Source organism: Rhineura floridana, chromosome 14, assembly GCF_030035675.1.
Source record: "Rhineura floridana isolate rRhiFlo1 chromosome 14, rRhiFlo1.hap2, whole genome shotgun sequence".
Lineage (NCBI taxonomy): Eukaryota > Metazoa > Chordata > Lepidosauria > Squamata > Rhineuridae > Rhineura > Rhineura floridana.
Genome location: NC_084493.1, coordinates 2,236,765 through 2,264,270, shown reverse-complemented (window position 1 = coordinate 2,264,270; position 27,506 = coordinate 2,236,765). Strand labels below are relative to the sequence as shown.

The 27,506-nt window shown below is 42.2% G+C and overlaps 1 protein-coding gene across 8 annotated transcripts in view; it reads left to right on the top strand.

Annotated features, from left to right (window-relative positions):
• Window positions 1-27,506, top strand: part of PIAS1 (protein inhibitor of activated STAT 1) — a 59,417-nt gene that overhangs the window by 20,209 nt on the left and 11,702 nt on the right. For 7 of the 8 annotated variants that reach the window (XM_061594890.1, XM_061594892.1, XM_061594889.1 and 4 more), the window contains 8 exons: window positions 8,789-9,233; window positions 19,528-19,612; window positions 20,685-20,732; window positions 23,923-24,013; window positions 24,601-24,735; window positions 25,057-25,162; window positions 26,186-26,259; window positions 27,345-27,505. In XM_061594890.1, coding sequence (XP_061450874.1) covers window positions 8,789-9,233; window positions 19,528-19,612; window positions 20,685-20,732; window positions 23,923-24,013; window positions 24,601-24,735; window positions 25,057-25,162; window positions 26,186-26,259; window positions 27,345-27,505 — 1,145 coding nt within the window. Of the gene's footprint in view, window positions 1-6,787; window positions 6,992-8,788; window positions 9,234-19,527; window positions 19,613-20,684; window positions 20,733-23,922; window positions 24,014-24,600; window positions 24,736-25,056; window positions 25,163-26,185; window positions 26,260-27,344; window position 27,506 lie in introns of those variants that run through there. The other variant, XM_061594893.1, reaches the window with a different exon arrangement.

The following is a 27,506-nucleotide window of genomic DNA, read 5'->3' as shown; positions in this document are numbered from 1 at the left end:
GGAATGTCCCAAGGCAGAAAGATTCAGGTGTATGGCAACTGAGGTGATAAATGAATTATTAAAGATTGGAGTAATAATGAATCCATTGCCTGCTTACTAAAATATGTTAAGTATTGGTATACCTAAAGAATATCAGACATGGGTATTGTACAAACATACTTTATAGCACAGATATTGCATGCCAGATGTTGGAAGGACAATAGAAAACTAACTGAAGTAGATTTCTTGATTAGAAAGTAATGGGAGCAGCCGGGGATAATAAAACTAACGATGATGATAAAACAAGGAGTATAAGGAAGTGGTTGGTGGTTAGGACTCTGTGGTCAAATACACTGATGAATAGATAGGAATCTATTTAATGTGAAAGGCATGACACGTGATGGAAATGGAGTTGGAGTGAATTGGAAGTGCTAGTGGATTAAACTGTTTGTAGAAGTAATATATTAAACAGTATTACAATATTGGACATCTTTGTACTTTTTGTATTTCCTTTTTTGTACACCTTTGTACTTTTTAGTAATGAAATGGTTTTAAAATATATTTTAAATAACCTGGGTGTTTATGTATTTGGATGTGAAGAAATTGCCATTAATGTGATCCTTATCCTATGGGATTGGAAGATGGGAGCAATCTGTTGAAATTAGCTTCCTTTTAAATTACTTGTGGACTAGTACACTCCAGTAATAGTTGCCAAAGTAATGACAATATTTCTCCACTTGAATGGAAGGGTACTTGGGAGCAACCCCCTTTTTAAATAACAAAAGGAAGATTAATCTGACAACCCTTTCTCAACTCCCTTGAAGTATGTCATCTTTATTTTTTGCCTTTTGTCTCCATTCTTGCAAGCTCTTTTAATTCTTCACTAGACACTCCATGGTATATGCTAAGCCAGTGTCTAATGCTAATGTATTTTCTGCAATTACTTGTCTTTAAACTAGGCTAACAAATAGCAATGTAAAACAGCTCCCATCTGAATGGCTAAACACAACAGTAGTAATAAAGATGGAAAATGCCAGCAGAGATGACTTTATTTTTCTAGCACTAAAATAAAGAAGACTGTTAAAGCCCACAACCTTGTTTAATATCTAAAAATAACAATAAAATCCAGACAGCAAATAAATCTCAAACATCTTTTACTTGCAACATCATATAGGCATGCATCCTCACAACTTAAAGGCATGGGGTGAGTGTTCCTTACACAGCCCCGTTGAAATGAAAGGGAGCAATGCTATAACTCAGCTGTTCTGTTAATTTTAAATGACGCTTAAAGCAGAAGCTGGGTGTATTGAGCTAAAAAGACCAGGCTAGTCCTGAGGCATACTAAAGTCTTGGATGCTGAATTTGGGTTGCAATTTAGGGATAAGTTTTGGAGACATATATTCGGGCAGTGTGTGCTATCATAGGTTTCCATCATAATGGAATCCAGTATTTTAGGCTGATGATACAAAAGAAAACAACCAGTTAAAATGAATTTCAGCACATTTACAAGTCAGCTTTATGGGTCAAAGACCTTAAACAATGTTTTCATTTGCTGGCAGAAGGTCATCAGAGACAAGGCTAGCTGGGCCTCCCTTGGCAAAGAGTTCCAGAGCATGGGAGCAGCCACTGAGAAGGCCCTGTCTTGAGTTCCTATGGAATCTGATCCATATGTTGCAACAGAAAGAGCGGCCTGTGCTGGGATTATTGGTTGCTTCTTCTGTGTCACTACTTAAAACCTGGATAGGCTTGTATGGGAGAAAGTGGTCCCACATTGTTTAATGATTTGTAGGTCATAATCATAACTCTAAGCTTAGAATCGGACCAGTAGCCTATAAAGCTGTTATAACAAGGGAATCACATGCCTCCTGTAACCATCATCAGTCAATAGACTGGCTGCTGCATTCTGAACCAGCTGAAGTTGAAGTTGTTGAACAATATCTAGTGTGGGTTTTGTTTGAATCTTTTTATTAATCATTTGTATAACTTAATGAAATGCAAACAACAGACAGGAAACATGGAAAGAGACAAATCCAATCATAGAGGAGATAGACATTTAGAAATTGGCAAACAATATATATATGACAGAAAATCCTCAGGGTTGTTGTGTGTTACTTTTATTTTATTTATTTATTTATTTTATTTCATTTTTAAACCGCCCATAGCGAATAGCTCTCTGGGAGGTGTACAAAAGATTAAAAGTACAGAAATACAAAATATCACAATAAATAAACTGAAACAAAGAGATTTAAAATTGTAACATTAAACGCATTAAAATGCCTGGGAGCATAGCCAGGTCTTAACCTGGCGCCGAAAAGATAGAAGCGTCGGCGCCAGGCGTATTTCTTCGGGGAGGCTATTCCACAATTCGGGGGCCACTAGATGACAAAAGGGAATTACTGGGTGGCCTAAGGTGTCATTTGTTTTCCCAATTTGCTCTTGGGCTGCTGTTGGACTCTGGTGCCCCATTTTTGGATCTCCTGTGTGTGCTGGTAAAATCATCCTGTAGCATTTACACCTGCCTTCTGTCCAGAGTGCCCCTGGCGTCTTCGGCTGCATGCGAGCTAAGAGGTTGGAATGGGAGGAGAGGCCAGAGTGAGTCTGCTTCTAGTGTTGATGCAACTCCCAGAAGTTCTTCTAGGAGAGAACCAGCCAAAACTCTGAGCAGATTGGCCTGTTCTCTTTTTGCTTTTATAATTGTGGTCACACTTCAAGGTTTCACTGGGAGGGAGGGAGATGCTGCAACCTTTGGAAGGAAATATATTTGAACGCTTCTTATCCTGTTTCTTCCCTGTTTCTTCTCGTTCTGTATTCATAATCTGAACAGAAGAATCTTTCCCTTCAGCTACATGTATCTGTCTTAAAGATGAAGATGTGTGAAATATTTGTGTCTGTATTCCCCCTCCTATGGTGACTTAGAACAACTCTTGACTTTTAGCACTCCAAAAACATACAGTAAAGGAAGGACACAATGGCCTGTGGTGAGGATCTGAGAGTCCATTACTTTTTCTTCTCCTGCTTTCATCTGCAACTCTTCAGCAATTGGGTGATGGTGGGTTTTCTAATCCCTTCCTAATGGCATGCTTGGTTTATAATCTTATAAATGGGATTTAAGGCAAGCTTACGTATAATAGCGATGGATCTCTTTTATCCTTCATGAACCATTTTCTGCTATTCTCAGTGGCCTTAATATGAACCTGGATTTCCAGCAGTTTGTCCTGTAAAACAATGAATGATGAAGCAAATGTTAGTCAAATAAAACAAAATCTTGCTGCAAGTAAGATATTGATCACGTTGCTCCATAATAATCTCTCGTTTCACAGTTATTTCTGTAACTCACTATAATTCACTGGTGCTTGTAGCACACAAACCTCTAGACCAGCCTTCTCCAACCTGGTGCCCTTCAGGTGCTGCCTGACTCCCAGCTCCCAATATCTCTGGTAATTGGTCGTTCTGGGGCTGATAGGAGCATCAGGTTGGGAAAGGCTGCTCTAGACTGTACCTCACAACTTGGAAGTGAAATTCCCTTCCTGCCAAAGGAACTCATGGAAATTCTGTTGAGTTAGAATGCACTTTACTTGGAATTTGCATGTTTGTTTTTTCAGGCTATCCAGCAACACGCACCCTGGCTCCTGGCTCATCTAAATTGCATGATACATTGTCATCCTATAGCAATGTGGCTGTGTGGGTTTAGGTGCTGTTAAAGGAGGATTAGACAAAGCTTTTATCAGCTGCTGTTAGCCATGATAGTTAAATCAATGCTAGATACTGGGGACAAAAGCAGAGGCAATCCAATGCCTTTGTATCTTTTGTGAGTCTTCAGCACCAGCTGCTGGCTGGTTTTAGGACGGAATGGCTGAAGAGAAGAATCTTTGGACTGATCCAGTAAGACACTGGTTCCCAACCTTTATGAGTATGGGACCCCCTTTATAAGCTCAAATATTTTTGTGACCCCCCCCCCAATGCTTATTGTAATGACTCCCTGGGTGACCTTGGGCCAGTCGCTACCTCTTAGCCTCAGAGGAAGGCAATGGTAACCCCCCTCTGAATACCGCTTACCATGAAAACCCTATTCATAGGGTCACCATAAGTTGGAATCGACTTGAAGGCAGTATATTTCCATTTTTCAATTGAAAAAATGGTGTGTGGCAAAATCACATCCCCCTCCGTAAACAAGGTGGGGAACCTGTGCCTCTTCAGATGTTACTGGGCCACAACTCTTATGATCCCTCAGCATTGGCCATGCTGGCTGGGGCTGAAGGGAGTTGGAGTCCAGCAACATCTGGAGGGCCAACAGGTTCCGTGCCCTCTAATCGTAAGCAAGGTGGAGTGAGGTTTGTGCTGCCCACTTGGCAGTTGCTCTGTGCTTGTCCCAGAGTAACTTCTCTGTATGTGCACTCATCCGCTGCTGTGATAATAACTCCGTTGTCGTGGGGATGCACTCCTTACTGCTCAAATGGGCAGAGTTATGGGTGTCCTTTCTTCATACCAAACAGTTGGCAAGGCTGGCGTATTCCTCATGTGGGATCTGCAGTTGACTGGCAGTATCCTAGACCCTATACACTCTGCTTCACTAAGATTACTTCTTAGTTTGGATAGAGATGTATGAAAATGATGACATCCACTGTAGCTTGCTTGTGTTGGCCGCCAAATGTGTTCTGCTGCAAGGTTTTGCTGTGCTGCATGGGGGAGACAAGAGCAGTTTTGGGAAGGGTGGGGGTAGACTTCAGATAAGGAATTTTTAGGCGTTCCTTGTTTTCTCTGCTTGCAAGAATCTGGATGGGAGGATTACCCTTCTAGCTGTGAGTTACTGATAAGGCTTTGCTGGACTTTGTTAAAGCTGTCAAATTCTGCAACAGAGTTGGAACTGAATAACATAACACATAACTCTTCATCTGGCAAAATGGAAAGGAAGTTTATTTTCTTCTACAGACAAAACAACATTACCTACCTGTGAATATTGTGCCTCCACAATTCGAATAAGCTTCCTCTTCTATGCCAAAGTTTTAGAGACACAGGAGGAAATAAGAGAATTGAGCATTTCGAGAGAATAAAATCCAGGAGCAATATTTCAGTGAGCATCCTCATATATCACAGACAGGTCTGTAAAGAAAAGTGATGCTAGATGACTTGGTCAATTGAGAAGATGAACAATCAATTGATAGGGTGGGGTGGGTTGAAGACAGCAAGGTAAGGTTCTAGAACTGAAGAGATTCAGGTCATGAATAATGCAAGCAACCACCACATGGGAATTAGTGCGATGTAAAGTTATGTGGCCAAACAGGAAATATTAGGTTCTTGCTTACAGGCTAAATGGTAGTCTTTAACTTTATGAGGCGATGACTGAGTGTAAACAGGCAGTATTTCAGCAGGACTGAAAGGGCCAGTTTGATACTATTAGCATTTTTATTGAGAAATGGCCTTCTATCTCTTCTCTAGTTTGTTTCCTTAAAGATTTACAGAAATGTTTTCCTTATGGTACATCACATAGAAGGCAGGCCATCAACATAATGGCCAGTTGGTTTACTTAGCAAATAGGGTAATCTGCTTACTGACAGTGGCAAATCCCACCCATGTTCAGTGACATTATGATTTCACGGGATAGAAGTGGATGGGGCTTGATTCCAAAAATGTTTGGAGTTAACTCGTTTTGTTGAATGTGTACGTCCTTAGGAGGCATCCTTGGGGAAGGGGTGGAGGTTTCTTATTTCCAGAGCTGAATTAATTTTATTCCAAGAGCTTCCTAGTACACGTTGAATTTCTTCCAGTGATTCTGGATTTGAATCCATAGATTTTTGGCTGATCAGATGTGGCGTTCTTGAAATATTTTTTAGCCTTTGCAATCCACAATAACTCACTTTTACTCATTGTGTTTGTGGCCATTCTGTGTGTGTTTGAAGGATTGTGTATCTTCCTGCTCAGCGTATTGAAGATGTGAGGATAGAGTCTAGAGCAGGTTCTTTTGGGAGTAACACAGGGCAGCTTTCTGTTGATTTAAGAGCCAGTTTGCTGCTTTTGAGGGTGTATAACATTTTGAGCTTAAACTCCCCGGATTCTGGGTGTGCTGAGTATATTTTTGCAGATGGAAAAAATATTTCAAATTCGTGGTCTCCACCCTTGTTATTCTGGAAGCCAGTTCTGGAGGTTTAATAAAGGCCGGCCCTGTCCAAGGAGGTCTCAAATTGTCAGATCCTTAGGTGTGAGTATAAAATTTCTAGGGGCTGGAGCAGATGTAATGGTCCCAATCACTTGAGAGTAGGAGGTCATATATTGCACATAAGAAGTGGAGGGGGTCTTTAAGCATTCCTTCAGCTCTCACTTCTGCTGCAGTAACATTCTGTCTTTCGGCATTTTGGATATTATGCAGATATTATGTATCATGAAACTTAAGGTAGAGTAAAATGGAATTATGGAAAAATAATTTGGGGGGATATGAGGTATAGCCTGTGGATCTGTAAGGAGCATGATATCACAGGTGGTCAAATAGTCATTTTGTAAAGGTTTTAATGGATGAGCTAAAACTTGACAAAGGCATAATTTTATTTGTATTTTGCCCTTTGGTCTGTGCCAGTCACCTAGTTATGGGTTTGCTGTAGTTTGCTCTCTCCTCTTTCCCAGCAGTTCTTTAAGATAAGACTGATGTTCTCATAGCTGAATGGGATAATGGGATGCCTTTGGATCCTGCAGTGTATATTTTTTAAATTATGTGGCTGTGGATATATAGCAATATATTCAAATTGCAGATACTTAAATATGCTGCTTGTTCATATTCATTTTTTTATGCATGCAATGATAGCCAAAGGTTGATAGAGCTTGGCTGTTCCTGAACGTCATGCTGAACTTCTGAAATGCACCACAAGGTGAGAGGACAACCTCCTCTCTCCAGCTCTAAGGGGGGTTTTGCCCAGTGTAGAAACAAGCCCCTCCTCCCCAATTCCCTAGAGCTGGAGTGAGGGGCAGAGCGGTGCTTTGGACTATGGTTGTCAGTCACTCGGAGAACCCGTCACGCACAGAGGTAAGCTGACACACCTCAGTTCCCTCCCTCCGGCTTGGAGCTCCAGTCAGGAGGTGGAGGGTTGTTATGACTCTACATTTGTGCTGGCCAAGTGCAGAGTAAAAACCAGCCAAGCTGGGATTGGGGAGAGGGTGGGGTTTGTCCTTTCTGTTCTGTAGTGTCAGAGGAAGCCTTGGGTATGTCTTACTCACCAGAGCCCAGTTGACCCCTTGCCATGGGGGGGGGATGAGTAAGATTGTTGAACGCTGATGATAGCTCAGGCAAACATTTCTAAAGGAAAGTTTTGGTAACCCCCCTTTTAAATTGTAGTTCTTTGGGGAGGTTTGCTTTAGACCCTGGGGAGCTTCTGCATTAGTCCAGTTGTGAAGACCAGAGGCACACAGTTTGTTTATTTATTTATGATATTTTGTATGTTGCCCTATAGCATGAAGTTTTCTGGGTAGCTTACAATAAATTAGTATAAAAAAAAAAACAGTTGAAATACATATGTAAAACCATCAAAAAGGGGTGAGAGACTTGTATAAATACAGTAATACCTCAGTTAACAAAGTAGATGCGTTCCTGGACATTACTTGTTTAACAGAAACTTTGGTACCAGAGGTAGGAATAACATGGAAAGAATTGGGATAGGTTCCTATACCCACTCATAGATGGTGGGGGCAGCTTCAACAGGGGCTTTAAAGGGTCCTACTCGGTACCCACCCACCTACCCTTCCTCCTCCTCTGAATGCTATTAGCTCCTTCCCTTTCCAGCCCTGGGAGAAAGCAAGAGATCTCTTTAATGCAAAGCAAACACATAGGCTTGTCAGTTTCACTCTAGCAAAGCAAAGGCACAGGCTGGTCAGTTTCACCTTAAAGCAAAGGCACAGGATTAAAAGTTTATCCAAAGCAAAGCTGGTCAGTTTCACCTTTTAACAAAAGCCTTCAATGAAAGGAGCTTCTTTCCTAACTGAGGTATTACTGTACAACAAAACACATCAGAACTTGTGACACTGCCAAATTAAGAACAGATTAAAAAACACAGATTAAAATTATTTTAAAAGCTCATGTAAACAGAAAGGTCTTCACCTGGTGCCAAAAAGATACAAAGATGGTGCCAGGCAAGCCTCTCTGGGGTGACTATTCCATAACTGGGGTGCCACTACTGAAAAGGACCTCTCCAATGCCCATCACTTCATTTGGCAGGGGCTCCTGAAGCAGGACCTCCAGAGATAATTGTAAGGTACATGGAAGAGGGCCGTTTCCCAGGTAGTCTGGTCCCAAGCCACTAAAAAATTAGAATGACTTTTCTGCAAGCCTTTTTGGAATGAAACTATATGTTCTTATGCTGTTCCCACTAACTTTGATGAGGCTTGCAAAGGAGAAGTTCATGGTGAATTGGATTGTAAATGTTTTTTAAGTGTTGAGAAATGCTTTTGGTACTGTAGGTGCAAGTCTTAATTTGCCCTAAGAGCTTTTCTTCTCTAAAAATGGCTCTACCCATTCTCTCTTGCAGCCTCTTATATGTGGAACACCTTCAGAGAACAGCTGTGTGGAGCCACTGCTCCCTTCAAAGCTGACCTCTTCTGTTTAACCCTTTGGCGTATGTTTTTAGTCCTCATCTGCAACCAAAATGGTGCCTAAATACGTGCAACTGCATTTCCTCGTGTCTCCGTGTTTTTTTCTTGTTACCCTAGCCTCTTCTGCCCTCCTTCCTCCCCCTTGCAGATTTAGGTTGAGGCAAGGTTCTCTTTTGCTTTTATGACTCTGCAATGTGCCGTATGCACTGATGTCTTGTTGTTTTTGTTTGTGTTCAAGCAAATGGTGATGAGCCTCCGAGTTTCTGAGCTGCAAGTGCTTCTGGGATACGCGGGAAGGAACAAGCACGGCCGCAAACACGAACTCCTTACTAAAGCTCTGCATTTGCTTAAAGCTGGCTGCAGTCCTGCTGTCCAAATGAAAATCAAAGAACTTTACAGGCGGCGGTTCCCACAGAAAATCATGACGCCTGCAGACTTGTCCATCCCTAGCATCCACTCAAGCTCCCTGTCAGCCACTTTGTCGCCCTCCGCCATTCCACAGCTTGCTTATGACAGCCACCCTGCAACTTTGCCATTGCTCCCTGTTTCTGTCATGGGACCTAAACATGAATTGGAACTGCCCCACCTTACTTCAGCGCTCCACCCAGTCCATCCAGACATAAAGCTTCAGAAGTTACCTTTTTATGACTTGTTGGATGAACTGATAAAACCAACCAGTCTAGGTAAGGTTCTAATGCTGTCACTTTTTACAAACACCCTCACTGTGTGTGGGGATGTAGGGAATGAATGGAAGGTCTAAGCTGTGCTTTTACTGCCCTGGGAATGCTGGTGCTTGCCTTGACCAGTCTTTGTCGGACTAATTTGCTGATCGGGGGGGGGTATGGATTGTTGGAGGCATATTTCCCCTTGTAAAAAGTTTAATCTAGAGATGAGAGGGAGTGATATAAAGTTATGAACATAGCCATCGTGTGTAATTAAATGTTTTACAGCTATTATGAGTGTATCCCCCAGTTTAACAAATCCTTCTCCCAGATATTTGGATACCATGTCAAGAGTGCAGTGGCCTGTTCTTTGATACACATGAAGAAGAGGAGGTTTTGTCACAGCAAATTTAAAGTGGTTCATTCACATATCTGTTCTCCAAGGAATGTTTTATACGAAGGTAGCCGTGACCACGTTTTTAAAATGTTGATGAACATTTAAGTTTACAAATCCATTAATTTAGCCTTTCACATAGTCCCACAAAAGTTGCCAGTTTACAAAAGTGTTAGTGCATACATTAATTTAGTCATTTGGGACTCTCTTCCAGTTGACAAAAACTTCCCAGCCTGATTACCTAGGCAATATTCTTAGGAGCCAAAGAGACTCAGCCAATTAATGGGTTTCATGGTTCTTGTACAATATTGTAATCTTGTTCCCGAGATGATCCTTAAAGGGTTTCCTTATATTAAAGGTTCTATGTAGAGGTAATCCTGTCCATCTCACAGCATCGTGCCTGTGTCTCTGGCAGAGCTGCATTGCTGCAAAGCATTGCAGATCCCTAAAGAGGCAATCCCTGCCTCCAAGCTATAGGAAGAGGCTCTTAAAGCTTCAGATAATGCCACAAAGAGGCTGCAGTAGCCTGCTGGCAGGAGAGCTCTGCAAGATTTTTGTGGATATCAGCTGGTATGTAAGTAATCATTTGCCTGTTCATGACAGGACATCTTCCACAAGCATTGGGGAGAAGAGACTACGTTGGCCCTTTCAGTTTTGTTCTGGTAGGGCACTCAACTTGCCCGTGGCCGGTGGCAACCGGAAATTCATGCCTGGTGACTATTCCATGCTGTTGGCTACTAATAACATTTGGACGCTTGAGTTGAGAAGATTTAGGATCAACTCCCTTCCAAAGGCATGAGACAGAGTGATTATATGGAGACTTTAAGACTGCCTTGGGAGATGTGGGTAAGCAGTAGTAGTTCAAGCAGTCCAGATCTGGCAAGGTGACCTCAAGCTTGAAAAAGGGGCTCCTTAAAAAATAGATGTGCGGAAGCATTTCTCAAGGTTGTACTGTATTGCCATGGCTTATGTTACAATGCATTTACTGCCCTTGTCAGAGTGTTTATTCACAAATATTCATTAGCATTTGCTAGCTCAAGGTAGTAAGTGGACATGTCTGAAGCAGAAAGGTCTGAAGCACTTCATATGTTGAGTGTGCCCAGTTCTTTTGGGGGGTGGGGGTGGGGAGGACACTTGTTTAGTCTCCAAAAGGCTGATGTAAATTCCAGCCACTTGTAATTCTTCCTGGATTACAGCCAGCCCTGCAGGATCTCTGGCTTTCTTTCTATCTCTCTGGGCCCCTTCGTAGCGCAATAGGAATTTTGATTTCCATGCTCGCTTCATGCTGACATTTTGGTGGCTTGTGGGAGAGATCGAGAAGAGTTGACCACTTGGGAAATGGATCCCATGTCCTTGTCTCTCTTAGGATATTTATTTTCTTCTGTCAGGGAGTGAAATACTTTTTGAACAAATACCCTTCGCTCTTTGGAATATTTAATTGTAACCATCTAGATTTGCTTCTCTTTCCACCCCCTCCCAATATTTGGTGGTAGCAGTCATTGATATTTTAGGAGTTTGTCCTCTTCTTTCATTTATTGAGAAGCAGATTTACTTGGTGCTTCTGAAGTTCAGGGGTAGAGCACTTGCTTTGCATGGCAGAAGGTCCCAGGTTCAGTCCTGAGCATCTTCAGGTAGGGCTGCAAAATACTCTGGTCTGAGATTCTGAGAGACCTGCTGCCAGTCAGTGCAGACAACATTTAGCTAGATTCATACAGCGCCTGCTTTGGCCCCATGCCTTCCTATGTTTGGGAAGGACCATAGCTCCTTAGTATAGCATCCATTTTGCCTGCAGAATGGCTCAGTTTCAATCCCCGGCCTCCCTAGGTAGGGCTGGCAGAGACCCCTGCCTGAAGCCATGAAGAGCCACTATCAGCCATTATAGATATTGCTGAGCTAGATGGGCCAGTAGTCTGGCTCAGTAAAGGCAGCTCCTTATGTCCTAATATTGTGAATGACAATGTGTGCATCTTGCTTTTCACACATGTGCTGAGGGTGAGAGGTGCATTTTACTCAGATGCGTGCCTTTTCTGATTATCGTGCAATTGTCTTTGGATTACTGAGCCACACAAAACTCTGATTGTTTGAAAGATGACCAAATCACTCTTGAATGTGTAAGAAAACACACAAATTAATTCCCTGCCAGTCCTGGCCAGATTCTGTCTGAAACATCAGCATCATGGAACTCCCCACCCACCAGTATTGCTGTTAATAAAATTTGGTTACATTGACTGCAGCCAACTTAGAGGGGTTTATACTCTTTCTGGCCCCAGGAGAGTTTTGACAGACCTGATTTTCTAATGAGAAGCCAAGATAAACATTCCTGATTTGGTGGACCATAGTATCTGGGACGCAGCTGTCTGACAGTTTTCTTAACCATAACAAAATTATAGCTACTTAAAACTAGCAACTTCTGGCATCCCTCTCTGATGCAATCTGATTAACATTATCTAAGGATAACTTTATATAAAGAACCACATGGGCTTGTTTTTTCTGCTGCAATTCACATGGGAGTTCATTTGTGTTGAAAACTATGTAGCGGAAAATGTCACTTAACCGTACTTTGAAGCAGTCCTCATTTCCCGTGGGTTCTGTTGTGTAAACTGGCTTGTTCTCACTTTCTAAATTGCTTGCTTGTGTGAAGCAAGTATAATTCAGCCTCATGCATCTCTACCATAGAAAGTAAATGGTCTGTTTTCAAAGAACTCTTTTTGTTGATAGGTGCTATTGAAAAATATTGCCATTGCAACACCTACTGATGGAGAACAAACATTACAATACAGCTTTAGTACCGCAAACAAGATAGATGGGAAAAGTACATAATCTTCTAGTCCTTAGAGGATCCCAGAGAGTTAACTGTAGAAAAGCCACTGCAGATACTTATGCATGAGATTTTGCTCCAAGCCATTCAAGGGACCTTTTCAGAAACCATCTCTATTCTCTCCCTTAATAAATCCTAATTTGCTTTTCTTACCGATTTTCTCTGACTAGTACACAAATCTCAAAGGGTGTCTTGTTGAAAACAAACTGAATTAAACCTCCTTTGTTAATGCCCCAAGTAATGTGGACTGGCCAGATCTGCGTGTCATACCTTTACCTACTAATAATGATCCTGTCGAAGCCACTTAAGTGATTCACTAGATGAATGAGAGTGTTTATATTCCAGTTGATTTAAAAACATGGGCTGATCTGCCTCAGGTGGACATCTCTAATCTTGCAAAATAGAAAAGGATTTTGTAAGGCTAAGGGTTGTTTCCCACTGACAAAAGGCATGGAAAAAACATTTCCAGTTCCCAGGCATCTGGGTCACGTACCTGCTGTTTTTTATTTATTAGGGCACTTATAACCCACCCATCCATCTCTGACAAAGGAGCCCCTCAAAGTGCTTACAGATTATGTTTAGCACGTGCAGCTAGAGATGCATGCCATCTGCATGCTGGTGATTGGCAGTTCCAGATCCCTGACTGATCTTTCCCACCAGTTTCATGTACATGTTGCAACTGTGTGGGACACTAGAAGTAGCTACAGTAAGCTGGTCTCCTCTGGTTGTGCATTACATAACACCTCTGTTGGTCATGCTGGCTGGGACTGTTGGGAGCTGTAGTCCACAATATCTACATGGTACCACATTGGCCACCTTCTGCTTGCATACCCCAAAGTCTGGATCAGGTGTCTGTCAGCACCATCTTCTGAAATCTACGCTTCAGGGAGTCCCAAAGCAATAGTACTTCAGTACTCCCAGCCTCTATCCACATGGGCAGTCCAGGTTGCTGAGAGATGCAGCCTTGGCTAACTTGTACCTACTGACATAGAACATGAAACTTTTAAGTGTCAGGTGGCAACTGGCCTGGCTTTGGTTTTGGTTGGACAAATTTACTATAAAAATATATTTGAATCTTCTGTAAACTAAACACCTGTGTCTTTGGATTACAAGAAATTACAAATTACAGCGCCGGATGGCTAAACAGGCACACCTAAAGGTCAAAATGGTCTATATAATGACCTAGGCTAGATTTAGAAACTTCTGGGAACAAGCAAGTAGAAACATGTCACATTGGGTTAGACAAGTTTGGTTACTCTAGCTCAGCTTCTTGTCTCCAAGAGTAGCTAATATTAAAATGCTTTAGAGGAACAGGGCAATTATGATCATTTAACATCATTCACATCCTGTTCTTGGCAACCAGAATGCATTTGGAGTGAATGAAACGTCTGATTTCATATCCTGAGGAACCTGCTTGCGTAAGGTGATTTGAAACCTGTGGGTCACAAACACGTTTTCCAGTAGTAACCAGAACTTTAATTCTGGGGGCTAGATGACAAAGCTTTCAGTAGGTCTCAAGAGTAATAGATTTTTTTTTTAAGTTGGCAAATTAGGGAGGCAGAGAGCGCGTCTTTTAAAACAGCATCAAGGCTGGCTTTCTGCTGTTGGGATAGCAGCATTATGGTTTGGAAGGGAGGGGTACACACACCCACACCCACACAAACTCACTCCCTACATCGGTAATGCTCCAGTTCTGGGCTATATGGGCCAATATTGTACCAGTGCATGTTTTGCCTCTGTGGAGCAGAAAAGTGGAAAGTCAAGCCTTGTGGGCTGCTAGAAAGCCCAGCTGAAATTTGTGGTCCCCTGTTTGAAATGCTGTGAATATTTGATGTTTTTCAAACCTATCAACATTTGGCACAGGGCTGTTTTTCATTATGTCAGTAGACAAATCTTGGCTTTGCATAACTGATAGAATAATTTGTTAGGAAAGTTGAGAAACTCTTGGGGGGGAAATAGCAATTGGAGAAAAAGCACAGACCGTTTTATGCTTTGTGACAGGACTTCCAAAGTTTTAAAACTGAGTTGATAGGTCTTGCTGATTCCTTCTGCCCTGGATATGAAATCCTAATGAAATGACCCCTCCCTTAGTAGGAGCTAGAAAAACTTGAAACATGATGAATTTGTTTTGGTTTTTATTTATTGTTTTATTCTTCATTGCCATGTTTTGCATTTCAAAGCTGAAATTCAAATGAAAACACAGTTTTCCATTTCGCACTCTGGCAGACAGTTTCTACAATCTTTTGTTCTAAATCTTTCCCTCAACTTTTATGAAAAGGAATAGACCGTTTTTAATATCCTCTTCCATCTCTTTTGTTGCTGCTTCCCCTTCCATTTCCCCCCTTCTCTGTCACCTCATCTCCACCTTGAGGGTAACAGGGCCTAGAACTAGACATTCTCCACCCCCTCATTACTTGCAGTCCGCACTCTAGAAAAATCTGAGCCTTCTCAGTTTATAGACCTGACTAGCCATAGGTTAGGCAAGGCATGTTTTTGCTCCCCATAACCCTTGGGCTGGCTTTCTATTTGGCTTGGGGGGTATCCAGTTCTGCACTTGGAGAAGCAGTGCTTCAAGCCCTCCTACAAGAGAGATCTAGAAGGTCATACATAGAGATGTAAAATTTCTGGAAATTTTGAAGCCATGGAAAAAAACTGGTGGTTGTTTTTTTTTTTGAAAAAAATGGAAATTTTTGGAAAAATTGAAAAAATGCAATATTAGCATTTTTTACAGATTGAAACTCACTTTGTTACTTCAGGAACATCAAATGTAATGTACAAGTTGGTTTGGCATAAAATTATCACATTTGGTATATTCAAAGTACATTTTATTAAAACAATTATTACAAATTGAATTTACTTTTTAAAATGTTTACTTTTTTTTGTAACAAATGGATCTACAAGATCCTGAACTGTAAGGAACCTCTTTTGTTTTGCCAGTTTATGAGGAGCAGGCAAAAAACAATTTAATAAAAATGAGAAGAAACTTCAACATTAATAACAAAGAAAATTATTTGTCTCCTCTAGTCGTCCAGTGTCAAGCAGACATAAAGCATCCATTCCCATAAAAAGAACTGAGAGGGGGGGGCAAGATTCAGTGAAACATTTTATTCATCATGCTAAAATAAAACATTCTATAATCCATTTTTCTTCATTTTTTTCAATTTTTTGGGAATTTTTTGGATTCCGCTAGCAGGAACTATGTCTGGCTTCGTTCAGAATTTTACCAACCCTTCCCCACGGGCCCATGGCAGATCATAGTAGACGTGCAAAAGGACATGCAGAGGTCGGTTGAGTCTATGCAGGAATGAATGGAAATGGGGTGAAAAAAAGATTTATATCTGTGTAAATGAAAGGCAGCAGTCTTCTCTTGTCCCTGTTGGGTCTTACTGCCAGTAACCATTGCTGGTGATAGTGTCTTGGCATTGCTGTAGGTGTGCCACAGGCTATACATGTAATACATTTGAAGGTGCAGCAAGTCCTGGCATCATGTGTCAGATTCTTGCAAGACTGCACTTCCATCAAATTGTACCTCTTGCACACCTTAATAGGGGTACTATAATGTGTGGTCTCTAGGAGGTTCCTTTTACATCAGTTTCTAAGAAAGAGAAATGCAATGCATCAATTCAACAAAAGCACTTTCTCACTTTAAATAAGCCAGAGTTTATTGTACCATGAAATCTGTACAGCAGATAGTTACTTCAAGAAACGTTTTATCCATAGTCATATCATTAAGCTCTTTAATTATTTAGTGATGGCCAATTTGGAAGATGGAAAGCATGCTTAACTTACAAATTGAGCTGATGACCATTGAAATTGAGTGGTGCAGCCTGCTGTAGGCTGAATACTACAGCGTTTCATCCAAGACGGTGGGAGAACATTCCTGAATGGTTATCTGAGGGGAGCTTTTTCCAGCACAGCAAGGAATATTTTAAATGAGAACGATTGTGGTGCTATATTTAGCCACTAGCTACTACCAAGGGAAAGGGAGGTACATTAATTTTTGTTTTAAGCTGAAGGAAATACAGACACCCAACTTAATATTGGCAAATTCTGGCATGGATGTTTTTAAAGATTTTTCTTCCTTTCATAGGTTCATATTAAATGCATAATTGGGTTTGTAACATTTTCACCTGTAGCTATAATTGCATCTCTTAAACCTAATCCTCAACGTACATAATCTGCATTAACTTTGTCTTGGCCAAACATGTTGACACCTCTAGTATACAAAATGTGTTTCACATGCATTTTTAAAATATGCCTAAAAAGGAGAGCCAGTGTGATGCAGTTATAGTGCTGGACTTGTATGGGTTCGCTCAGCCACGGATCTCCAGTGCCTGGTTTGCTCTTTCGGCCTAATATACCTTGATGGGGGACAGCTGCCCAAACTCCTTAGGGGGAGATGAGACATAACATATTCCAGTCATCCCCATCCTGGTGCCCTCCAGATGTGTTGGACTACAGCTCCCTTCAACCCCAGGGACTGATGGGTGTTGTAGTCCACAACATGTGGCGGGCACCTAGTCTGTCATAGTCCAGTACATCCAAGAGCGGCACCAAGCTGGCAAAGGCCGATGTGCTCAGTATACAAATATAAATCATAGAAACTTTATCTTCCTTTATCTTATATTAATAGACATTCTGCATTTTTAATGCTGTACATTTACAACAGATGCTATTGGAGGTCACTAATCCATAGGGTCGCCATAAGTCGTAATCGACTTGAAGGCACATAACAACAACATTTTTAATGTCAGGACCCCAGAATAGTCTGTAAAGAATAAGCAATAACTGGGCCAAAATACCCCCCCCCGCTATAAAAAGACTTCCCAGCCGTTTTCCCAAGGGGAATAGTTTTGGTTCTAGAGTTCTGGCCAGCTTCCATCTTTATGAATAATACATTGTTAGTGATATATTTGGCTTACTTGCAGTTCTCCTTTATAATTGGGAAGATTATTTTTGCTCTCTCTTCCTTTACATGGTGCAGCTTTCCAGCCTAGCTCAGGTTAAAGCTTGTTGCCTAATCTGCTGTCACACAAAATATGCCTGTGGAATTGATGGGCTTACCTCTTGGGTTGCAGGTTTTATAATACATCGTGGTGGCTATTACAGATCTCAGCTCAGAAGGTGTCTTGTTTTGTCACTGTAGCATTTCATCCTTCATGGAGACCAGCTGAGAAATGGAAAATGAATGCTTAACTCTTCCTAGGATGCCTTTTCTCTATTTTAATTAAATTACCCTATTGTTTAATGCTACATAGTCTCTTCTTTGCATAGCTGATTTCTCATTGTCTTGTGCTGCCAACATCTGTTTGAACAGATATGTACTAAAAGCCTCACTGAATCAAAAGATCTAAGTATTTGGGAAGCAAATTAATTCATTGTGAATGAGATGGTACATTTTTGCACTCTGAATTATTCAATGAATAGATACGTTGAAATAATTTAATATGTTGTGGGAGTCTATGCTTTTAATAGGGAGAAATACAGTTTAAGAAACTGGCTGGTTTAAAAATGCTGAAGATTTAGCATTATAGTCTATGCTGTGTTACCTGGTGGCATCTAGCGTGGAATAACCAGTTAATTTGATATTTTGGGAAGAGGGTGGGAGTATCTGAAACTTTATTTTATGGGATACTCCAAATCTTTGATTATTAAGACCTTTACTGTAAGATCTGTGTCAAGTTGTCACTTTTTGAATAGCTAGGTCACACAGAAATGTAAAACTTCAAGACATTTTGAAGCCATAGAGAATTTTGTTTTGGCCCCTGGAAAAAATTGAAATTTGAAGGGAAATTGAAATATATACAACACATACCCTCTTATAAAACCTAAAATAATATTACTGTTTTTAATTATGTAAACTTTTACTGTTTGGTGTATTTATGAAATTTGTAGAGTAAGCATGTGCATATTTACTCATAAGGAAAAGCCAATCTGTTTAAGTGGAGCTTAATTCTCAGGTACGCTCATGTAGGGTTGCAGCCCCAAAAATATACATGCCCTGGTTTTGCACAAGCAGAATTGTAAATATTGCCAGTATGGGGGGGGGATTGCTGTACCTCATGCTGCTTAAGTGCTTATATTTTAGTTTTTCCTACCTGAGAAGCAGGAAAAAAGTGGAAAATAGAGACCACCAACTTGATAGTAAATCGAAGTGTAGTTTTTAGACAGAAACTCTCATATAGCAAGTAGCAGTATTAAGGACTAGCAGTGATTTGGTAGGTTAAACTTTATGACTACATTAAAAACATCTGAATATTGTCTATGTCTGCCTTGCATTGTATCCAGGAATAAACATTCACTTACCCCTGTAGCTCAGGAATGGTAACTCTGCATGCTCTCCAGATGTTTTTAGACTCCCAACTCCAATCAGTCCCGGCCAGCATGGTCAAGGGTGATGGGAGTAGAATCAGAGAATCATAGCGTTGGACGGGGCCTATAAGGCCATCGAGGCCAACCTCCTGCTCAGTGCAGGAATCCACGATAGCTCCAGCTGCCTTTTGGATACCTCCAGCTGAAGTCCAACAATATTTGGAGGGTTCCCACAGGTTCCCCACCTGGCTGTAGATTGGCTTGCATAAAAGCTTACAAAATACACATTTTTAGTGAGGGGAATTTTGTCCTAAAAGCACTCCATTCTTTCCAAAAGAGTAAATATTTCATAGGAGTTCTTTTTTTCAGTATTTCACCAAATTTCTAACTTTTCTTTTGGAAACATTGGGAAGGTACAGCAAGGATGCATCACTGAGCGACGTATTCATTACTAGAATATATGTGAGGTTGTGCATCTTCCTGATTATAGATGGAATATGGGTCAGGCATTAAATCACCATTCTCCAACCTGGTGTCCTCCAGAAGGTGCTGAACTACAACTCCTATCATCCCCGATCCATTGGACATGCTAGCTGCAGCAGATGGGAGTTGTAGTTCAACACATTTTGTCGGGGGGACGGGACCTGGTTGGAGAGGGCTGTATTATTACGTTTTTATGGGTTTTCAAAAGTGGGTGTGGTGACTCCCAAAGATGTGTCTGGTGTTTTCCAAAAGCGTTGAGCAGATCAATCTTCCTCTCGCACACTCAATCTCCTCTTGTCTTCCCATAGCATCAGATAATAGCCAGAGGTTTCGGGAAACCTGCTTTGCATTTGCCCTGACTCCACAGCAAGTGCAGCAGATCAGCAGTTCCATGTAAGTGGTTATGATCTTTTAACACTTTTTAGTGCTCTGCATCTGACTTCTGAAATGCGTAAAACTTCCTTAAAGTGTGTGTGCGTGTCTGTGCATGTGACTGTAGGACTGAAAACCAAGGCAGGCATTAAGGGTTTAACAGTGGACGGTAGGCCAAAGGAAGGCTTGGTTTGAGTAGAACTGCAAACAAGGGGAATCTATAGCGATTTGCAAGAGGGTTTTGCTGCATGAGTAAACTTGTAGAGATTTGGAGATAGTGGGCTGGGGGGAGGGGGGACATATTTTAATTCATTTACATGATTGTTTTTGTGATTATACCCTGCCTTTCACCAAACCAAAATTGCAAGAATAATTATTAAAACAAAATCATGCAGCATGATCCCAGTGGGCCTCACGAGGCCGCCACTTTGCTGAAGCTAAGCAGGTCTGGGGCTGATCAGCGCCTGGATGAGAATCGCGTCTATGCTGCCTTGGGTTCCGTGATGGGGAAAAGGCAGAATATAAAATGTAATGCAGTAAATAGAAGAGCAGTATGAGGGCAATCAGCAGAGACAAAACAAGTTGGATTAAAAAGCCTAGGACCATAAAAAGGCCTTGCCTGGTGTTTGAAATGACACAGCGTAGGTGTCAGGCAAGACTCACGAGACACGTTCCAGGTTTGTTGAGTGTGTAGAAGCCTAGGCCTCATCTCCCAAAGCAGCATATTATGAAAACCCATTAGAGTCCATTGCTGGACTCATTTAATGAGTGCTGTCCTAAAGCTGTCTTGGGTGCTTTATGGAATTGCTATTATGTGTTGTGTTCACATAACTGGTGCAAGTGAGAGGAAGCATTGCAGAAGTTAATTTTTAGTGAGCTGCTGGATCAGATCAAAGGAAGTTGGAATGGTGTGTGTGCGTGCGTGTGTGCATGCGTGCAGGAAGCTATGGTCCTGGCAAATAGTCCAGTTCAGGGAGCAACTCAGCATAGACTGTTGGTAGCGTGCTTTAACTTTTCAGGTCTTAAACATTCAAATCGTGTATTGGCTTATTTTAACATGCCATCTTTAATTGATGTCTACTGTTTTTGCTAGGGACATTTCTGGAACCAAATGTGACTTCACTGTGCAGGTCCAGCTAAGGTATTGTTTTCATACAATTCAGTCTCCTTACTGGTGGATTCTCTCCTCATCCCCACCAGTTCTGTACCAAAAAAAAAGCTGAAGTTTGCATCCTCTATTAGTTATTATGTGAACTGAGAATATTTACATACATGTGCTTATTTTACATACATTTTAAGCAAATAAGAATTCCAGGCACTGTAAGCTCTGCACACCATCATTGCCACATTCTCTTCTCCCCACCCCCTGCCATAGTGTTGGGAACCAGGAAAGAAGAAGACTCTGCTGCGTTAACTTGCCTGTGGCTGAAGGATTGGCTGCTGCTCTCATTAATTCTGTCACTCTCTGCTGAGGGGAGGGCTTGCACCTAGGCACCTTTGTGTGTGTGCAGCCTTGTGGCCATTTCTAAGCAAGCGATGAGGCCTGAAGCCCCAGAAGGACGCCTCTCCTAGTGGCGCTGCCTCCTTGATATTTGTGTATCAGTTGCATGTGACACCCTTCCTCCCTCTGCTAGCTGCTGATTAACTTCCCACTCCTCTTTCCCATTTCCACCTTGAATTTTATTTTATTTATTATTTGATTTATATCCCACCCTCCCTCCAGCAGGAGCCCAGGGTGGCAAACCAAAGCACTAAAAACAATTTAAAACATCATAAAAACACTTTAGAATACATTAAAATAAAACTTCTTTAAAAATGTTTTTTTAAAAAGCTTTCAATACTTTTTTTTTAAAAAAAGGTTAAAAACATATTAAAAAGCAATTCCAACACAGACGTAGACTGGGATAAGGTCTCAACTAAAAAGGCTTGTTGAAAGAGGAAGGTGTTCAGTAGATGCCGAAAAGATAACAGAGATGGCGCCTGCCTAATATTTAAGGGGAGGGTATTCCAAAGGGTTGGTGCCACTACACTAAAGGTCCATTTCCTATGTTATGCAGAGCAGACCTCCTGATAAGATGGTATCTGCAGGAGGCCCTCACCTGCAGAGCACAGTGATCGTCTGGGTATATAAGGGGTAAGATGGTCTTTCAGGTATCCTGGTCCCAAGCTGTAGAGGGCTTTGTACACCAAAACTAGAACCTTGAACTTAGCCTGGTAGCAAATGGGCAGCCATCAATGGCTGTGTTAACTGGATTCCAGAGTAGCAAAGATGGGAGCGTTCGTCCACTGCTGCCGTGTTTTCTGCTTAAAACTTTTGCATGTAATTCTCTGAGCATAGCAACATTAGTCTTTTAAATTCATGTCTGAGGTTCAAATTAAACTAAAAGCTGGTGATGGGGGAAAATCTAAAGTTTACCTCCTTTGCTCCCCCCCCCCCCCCCAGTTGTTGACTTATTCTTAGAGGGGAAAATTAAGTTGGCTAGGGGCATGTAATCACATGCATTCTGTTTGCTAATATTTGAGAGGGTTGTAGCAGCTCCTCCCCCTGGAGGCCTGACCTTTCTTTTGTCAGCATCTTGCATAGGGAAGGGCCTGGAGAGACTCCAGCTCTTGCAATAAGCCTGGATCACCAGGAGGTGAATGTAATTGGAGTGCGGCTGAACTGGAGTTAGAGAGTCTTGGCTGTTGGTGCCGGCAATAATGAGAGAGCTGCAGCAGCTGTAAAAAAATGTCAATGTACTGCCTTCAAGTCGATCCCGACTTATGGCGACCCTATGAACAGGGTTTTCATGAGGCTGAGAGGCAGCGACTGGCCCAGGGTCACCCAGAGAGCTTCATGGCTATGTGGGGATTTGAATCCTGTTCTCCCAGGTCATAGTCCAGCACCTTAACCACTATGCCACACTGGCTGTCATGGGAAAGCGGATTGCCATTGGTGGTTGTCTTCTCTGTAAGACCCAAGCAGTTTCCACAGGACAAGGTTGGGCGGGAGAGGCCTGTGGCCGACCGCCTTGGAGCACGAGCCCTTAGCCACATTGGTTGCATGCAGGATCCTTTCTGGACTTTGATAAATAACTAAATACTTTTTAGTGCTTTTGGTTTTACTCTATATTTCAGTTGTTGCTTTTTTTACTTATCTGTCATAAGGCACCCAGGGAACGTTATGGGGCAGCATACAAATCTCAAACCAACTTTGGTTGAGGGCTGTAAGCAAATCCTCTACCCGATGGTGGTCATACTTTTTCAGGGGTGCAGTCTCCCTGGGCCAGTGACTGGCCCAGAGACAGGAGGCTCTGAGATGCACGTGAAGCAACCGTGGGCACATCGTAGGGGTTTCCCTATTTGCTTCTTTGGATGAGGACTGTTCCTCACAGGTGTTTCTCCTTACAAAAGCTGTGGAAGCCTATTTCTGTGGATACCAGTGTCTTTTTCACAAACTTCATTCATTCAGGGAACTGAGCTTGGTACCCACCCCACCCCAGTGGCAACTTGCCTCCCCCCAAGGGCTACAATCTGGCTTCTCTGTCTAGAGGTTGCCCCTGGCCTTCCCTTTTCCTGTCACCCTGTCATGTTTTGTACTTCCAAGTTTCAGAGTCCGCAGTACTGAATTCAGATGATGCCCTACACAATTGGCAACTGGATGCAAAACAAGATTAATGTAGATTTTCCTGGCTTACATTGTTTCTAAAACTATATTTATATCACTGGCCTGTAATTTGTGTTCTCCCTTTTTCTGGGGCAGGATGTGGGGAGCCAGAGACTTCATCGTTTTCACCTCTGTTATGGGTTGCCTGTTTATTGAAAAGCACAGACTGTTCATATCAAGAGTAATGTGCCCCTTTGTTATACATTTATATCCCACCTCTCCTCCAAGGAGCTCAAGGTGGCGTACACGGTTCCCCTTCGCATTTTGCCCTCACAAGAATCACAGAGTCGTAGAGTTGGAAGGGGCCTATAGGGCCATTGAGTCCAACCCCTGCCCAACCCTGGGAGGTTGACTAGTCACCTACAGTCAAGGTCACCCAGTGAGAGTCATCTCTGGCAGGGAATTGAAAAGGTTTGTCACTAGCCCTAGGCCTTTTGCAACCTGGGGCCCTCTAGGACTTTTGGACTACAACTCTCATCATCCCATGCCAGCTTGGGCTGATGAGCATTGTAGTCAAAAACATTTGGAGGGCACCTGATTGGCAAAGGCTGTTTCTAAGCACTGTGCCACATTGGCTCATAAATAACTGTGATGTGTATGAAAACCACGTTTCCATTTTACTTTTAGTTCTCATAGTCCTCGTACAGAATTTCATATAAAATGTCACTGATCTCTCTGTCTTTAGGTTTTGCTTGTCTGAGACCAGTTGCCCACAGGAAGATCACTTCCCACCAAATCTTTGCGTGAAAGTTAATGGAAAACCATGTAGCCTTCCTGTGAGTATCTGCAGACGTTTGACCTTTCTTGGGGGGAAAAAAGAGAAATGTTTTGGGGGATATCAAATTAGTGATGTGCTGAATTGTATCAGATAATTTAACACAGTGTCTTTTAGGGACCTTGTATTAAAGGATTCAACAGGTGATATGCAAGAGAAGCAGGCGAGGTTGACTGTGGCTTCCACTTAGCAATGTTTCAGTTGCTGTTGGCTCTTTCCTCCTTTCTGATTTTATGGACTGGGATTTTGGGAAATGTACAGAGGAGGAATGTAAGATCGTGAGAGGGACTTTGGCATAATTCTGTTTTTATACTGCCTGCCCTGTTTTCTCCTCCTTTGAGAGGATATAGGAGGATATCAGGATGTGGAAAGGGGCTGGACATAATCTCCCATTCGTTGAGGGACCCAGGCAACAGGTGGGGGGTCGCACTGATCATCAGGTGCCCATGTCTCAGCATCAGTGTCCTACCAATAAAGGGGTGTAATGACCTCCTTTGGAGGGATCATTTGAAGTTAAAAAAAGTTGCTTTGCATGCTCATTCCTGCCAAAATGGTGACTTGTGGCTGTTGTTGTGCATGTTATTCCAGGGCTATCTTCCACCAACCAAAAATGGGGTTGAACCAAAGCGACCTAGTAGACCAATCAACATCACCTCACTTGTGCGACTGTCCACAACAGTACCAAACACAATCGTCGTCTCGTGGACTGCAGAAATAGGAAGAGTGAGTGACACTTTGCTATCAGAGGGAAAGGGTGGGAGGGAGCAGGGGAGCAAATGCAACAGCTGCATGCACTTAGGAGCAAGGTGGGGGATTTGCACACACAAACGGATGGACTTTGAATAGCTTGTCAGAATCATAATGCTTTTTGTGGAAATTGCTCTGTAGCATCTTATGTTTCTTCCATTGTCTTTTCTCCAAGACAACGCCAAGATGTAAAGTCTGAAAAAACACTGGGGGGGGGGGGAATTTGGACTTGTTAAAATAAGGTGCAGGCTCACTGGTCAAGTTGATTCTCCTTTTTCCTTGTTTTTTCCTCCTCAGAATTATTCTATGGCGGTCTACCTTGTCAAGCAGCTGTCTTCTACAGTGTTGTTGCAGAGGTTACGAGCGAAAGGCATAAGGAATCCTGACCATTCCAGAGCACTAAGTATGTCCCCAACACATGCAACTTCCTAGTGTAAAACAGTTTACAAACGCACATGCTGCGGTAGCGATTCCTCATGTGGGCTGAGCAGCCGGTGTTCTCAGTGCTGAGTAACCAGTGTTGTTGGCTTTCTGCAGCTGAGAATTTGGTCAATGCTGCCTGACAGGGGCTTGAAACGTTCGAGGTGCCCAGAATGGAGGTGCTCTCCACTACCAGATAATTCTACCACATCTAGGGACCCCAGTTTCTGTGGAACCCATCTCTTCATTTTCTCAGTATTTTATTTATTTATTTATTACATTTATACCCCACCTTTCTTTTCATGGTAGAAACCCAAGGCGGCTTACATATGGTTCCCAAGCAGTCTCCCATCCAAGCACTGACCACACCTGACCCTGCTTAGCTTCAGCAGCGAGCTGGCCTCCTGTGCCTTCAGACCGTAGCCTGGGACTAATAGGGAAAGAACCTCTCTCAGAATGTGAAGGCTCCTGAGCTGAAACATGGGAGTGAGTCTTTGAGTCTGTGTGCTGGATATAGGATTCCTCTTTATGCAGCTGATGAAGTGAACCCTGGTCCATGAAAGCTTGTGACTTAATATATTTGCTAGTCTTGAAGGTGCCACAAGACCCTTTGTAGTCCGTGCTGGGCTGAGGTTCTTTCCAACCCTTTCTCTCCTTTTCCCTACAAGATGGCCTCAGTCCAGGACTGGGTCTGCCACACCCTCAGTCCCTTTTACATTCTTCTTACAGCTGAGGAGTGTGAGTCCTTTGTCCTTTGGTATATCCCATGGGGGATGGTCAGTCCTGGTGTCTTACTATTCTTTCTTCCACTGGCCAGCTGATCTAGGGGCTTCTAAGGTGGCAGCTCTTTAAATTCAAGTCATCTTCCTAGCTCCACCTGAATAAGTGATGGTATCCCCATTTAAGAGTTCCTTGCTGCTGATCTTGCCAGCCTTGTTTCTCACTCTGTTTGAAATGTATCATTTAATAATTCTTCTGTTCCTCCCCTTTCTTCTTTCCGTGACAGTCAAAGAGAAACTAACTGCAGATCCGGACAGTGAAATTGCAACTACCAGCTTAAGAGTTTCTCTTCTATGTCCAGTAAGTGCAGTTTCCATAAAATGGCTTCTCTTTCGTATATTTACTGTTGTTGTTTTGTGCAATCACAACATAATTATTTTATTTATTTATTATTTGATTTATATTCCGCCCTTCCGCCCAGCAGCAGCCCAGGGCGGCAAACAAAAGCGCTAAAAACACATCAAAACATCATAACAGACCTTAAAATACACCAAAACAAAACAACTTTAAAAACATTTTTTTAAAAAAGCTTTAAAAACATCTTTAAACAACGGTTAAAGCTTATGACTTATGGCGACCCTATGAATCAGTGACCTCCAAGAGCATCTGTCGTGAACCACCCTGTTCAGATCTTGTAAGTTCAGGTCTGTAGCTTCCTTTATGGAGTCAATCCATCTCTTGTTTGGCCTTCCTCTTTTTTTACTGTAGCATTGTCAATTTTAATAGAAGCTAAAGACCCAAAGTCAGTTGATGCAAAATGTCTGAAGCCCAAGAGGGTTGAAACTGGCAATATCATCTTGTGAAGAAGCAGAGTAGTTGGTATGGATCAGCCTTCCCCAGCCTAGTGCCCTCTGGGTGTTTTGGACAACAATTCCTATTAGCCCCTGCGATTTGGAGGATGGGGCATAGTGTTTCAAATCAAACTTTAGGAGGAGGGATCTCTTTCCATTGTTAATGTCAGAGGCAGCGTTGTCAAAGATGTCATGCTCCTTGCTGTGAGTTGTAGTTCATCAACATCTGAAGGGCCAGAGGTTAGCTGGCCCTGTCCTAAAGTTTTTAATGTTTTTTTTTTGGACCAGACTATGACTTGAGATGTCAGGTGTTCTTCACACCAGAGGTCTTGATCACCCCAGCCAGCCAGAAGACTACTGGGAAGATTGAATTTATCATTCTTGGGGAGATGGAATGATGATGATCATGCAGACAGTGGAAGGACAGCTTGCCTTCCGCTGTTATGTGCAATCTGGATCTGTTGCTTGCCTTATCTAGAGTTGCATGCTTTAAAAATGCCTCTCAAGCAGAGTCTTTTGTTCTTTTTGTAAAACAACATTCTTTGGCAGTTTTCAGACATAAACAATAACACTTTCATTTTTTTATTTTGAAAGCTTGGTAAAATGCGGCTGGCAATACCTTGCAGGTCCCTGACTTGTTCACATCTGCAGTGCTTTGATGCCACTTTGTACATTCAAATGAATGAGAAGAAGCCCACCTGGGTTTGCCCTGTCTGTGATAAGAAAGCACCCTACGAACACTTAATAATTGATGGG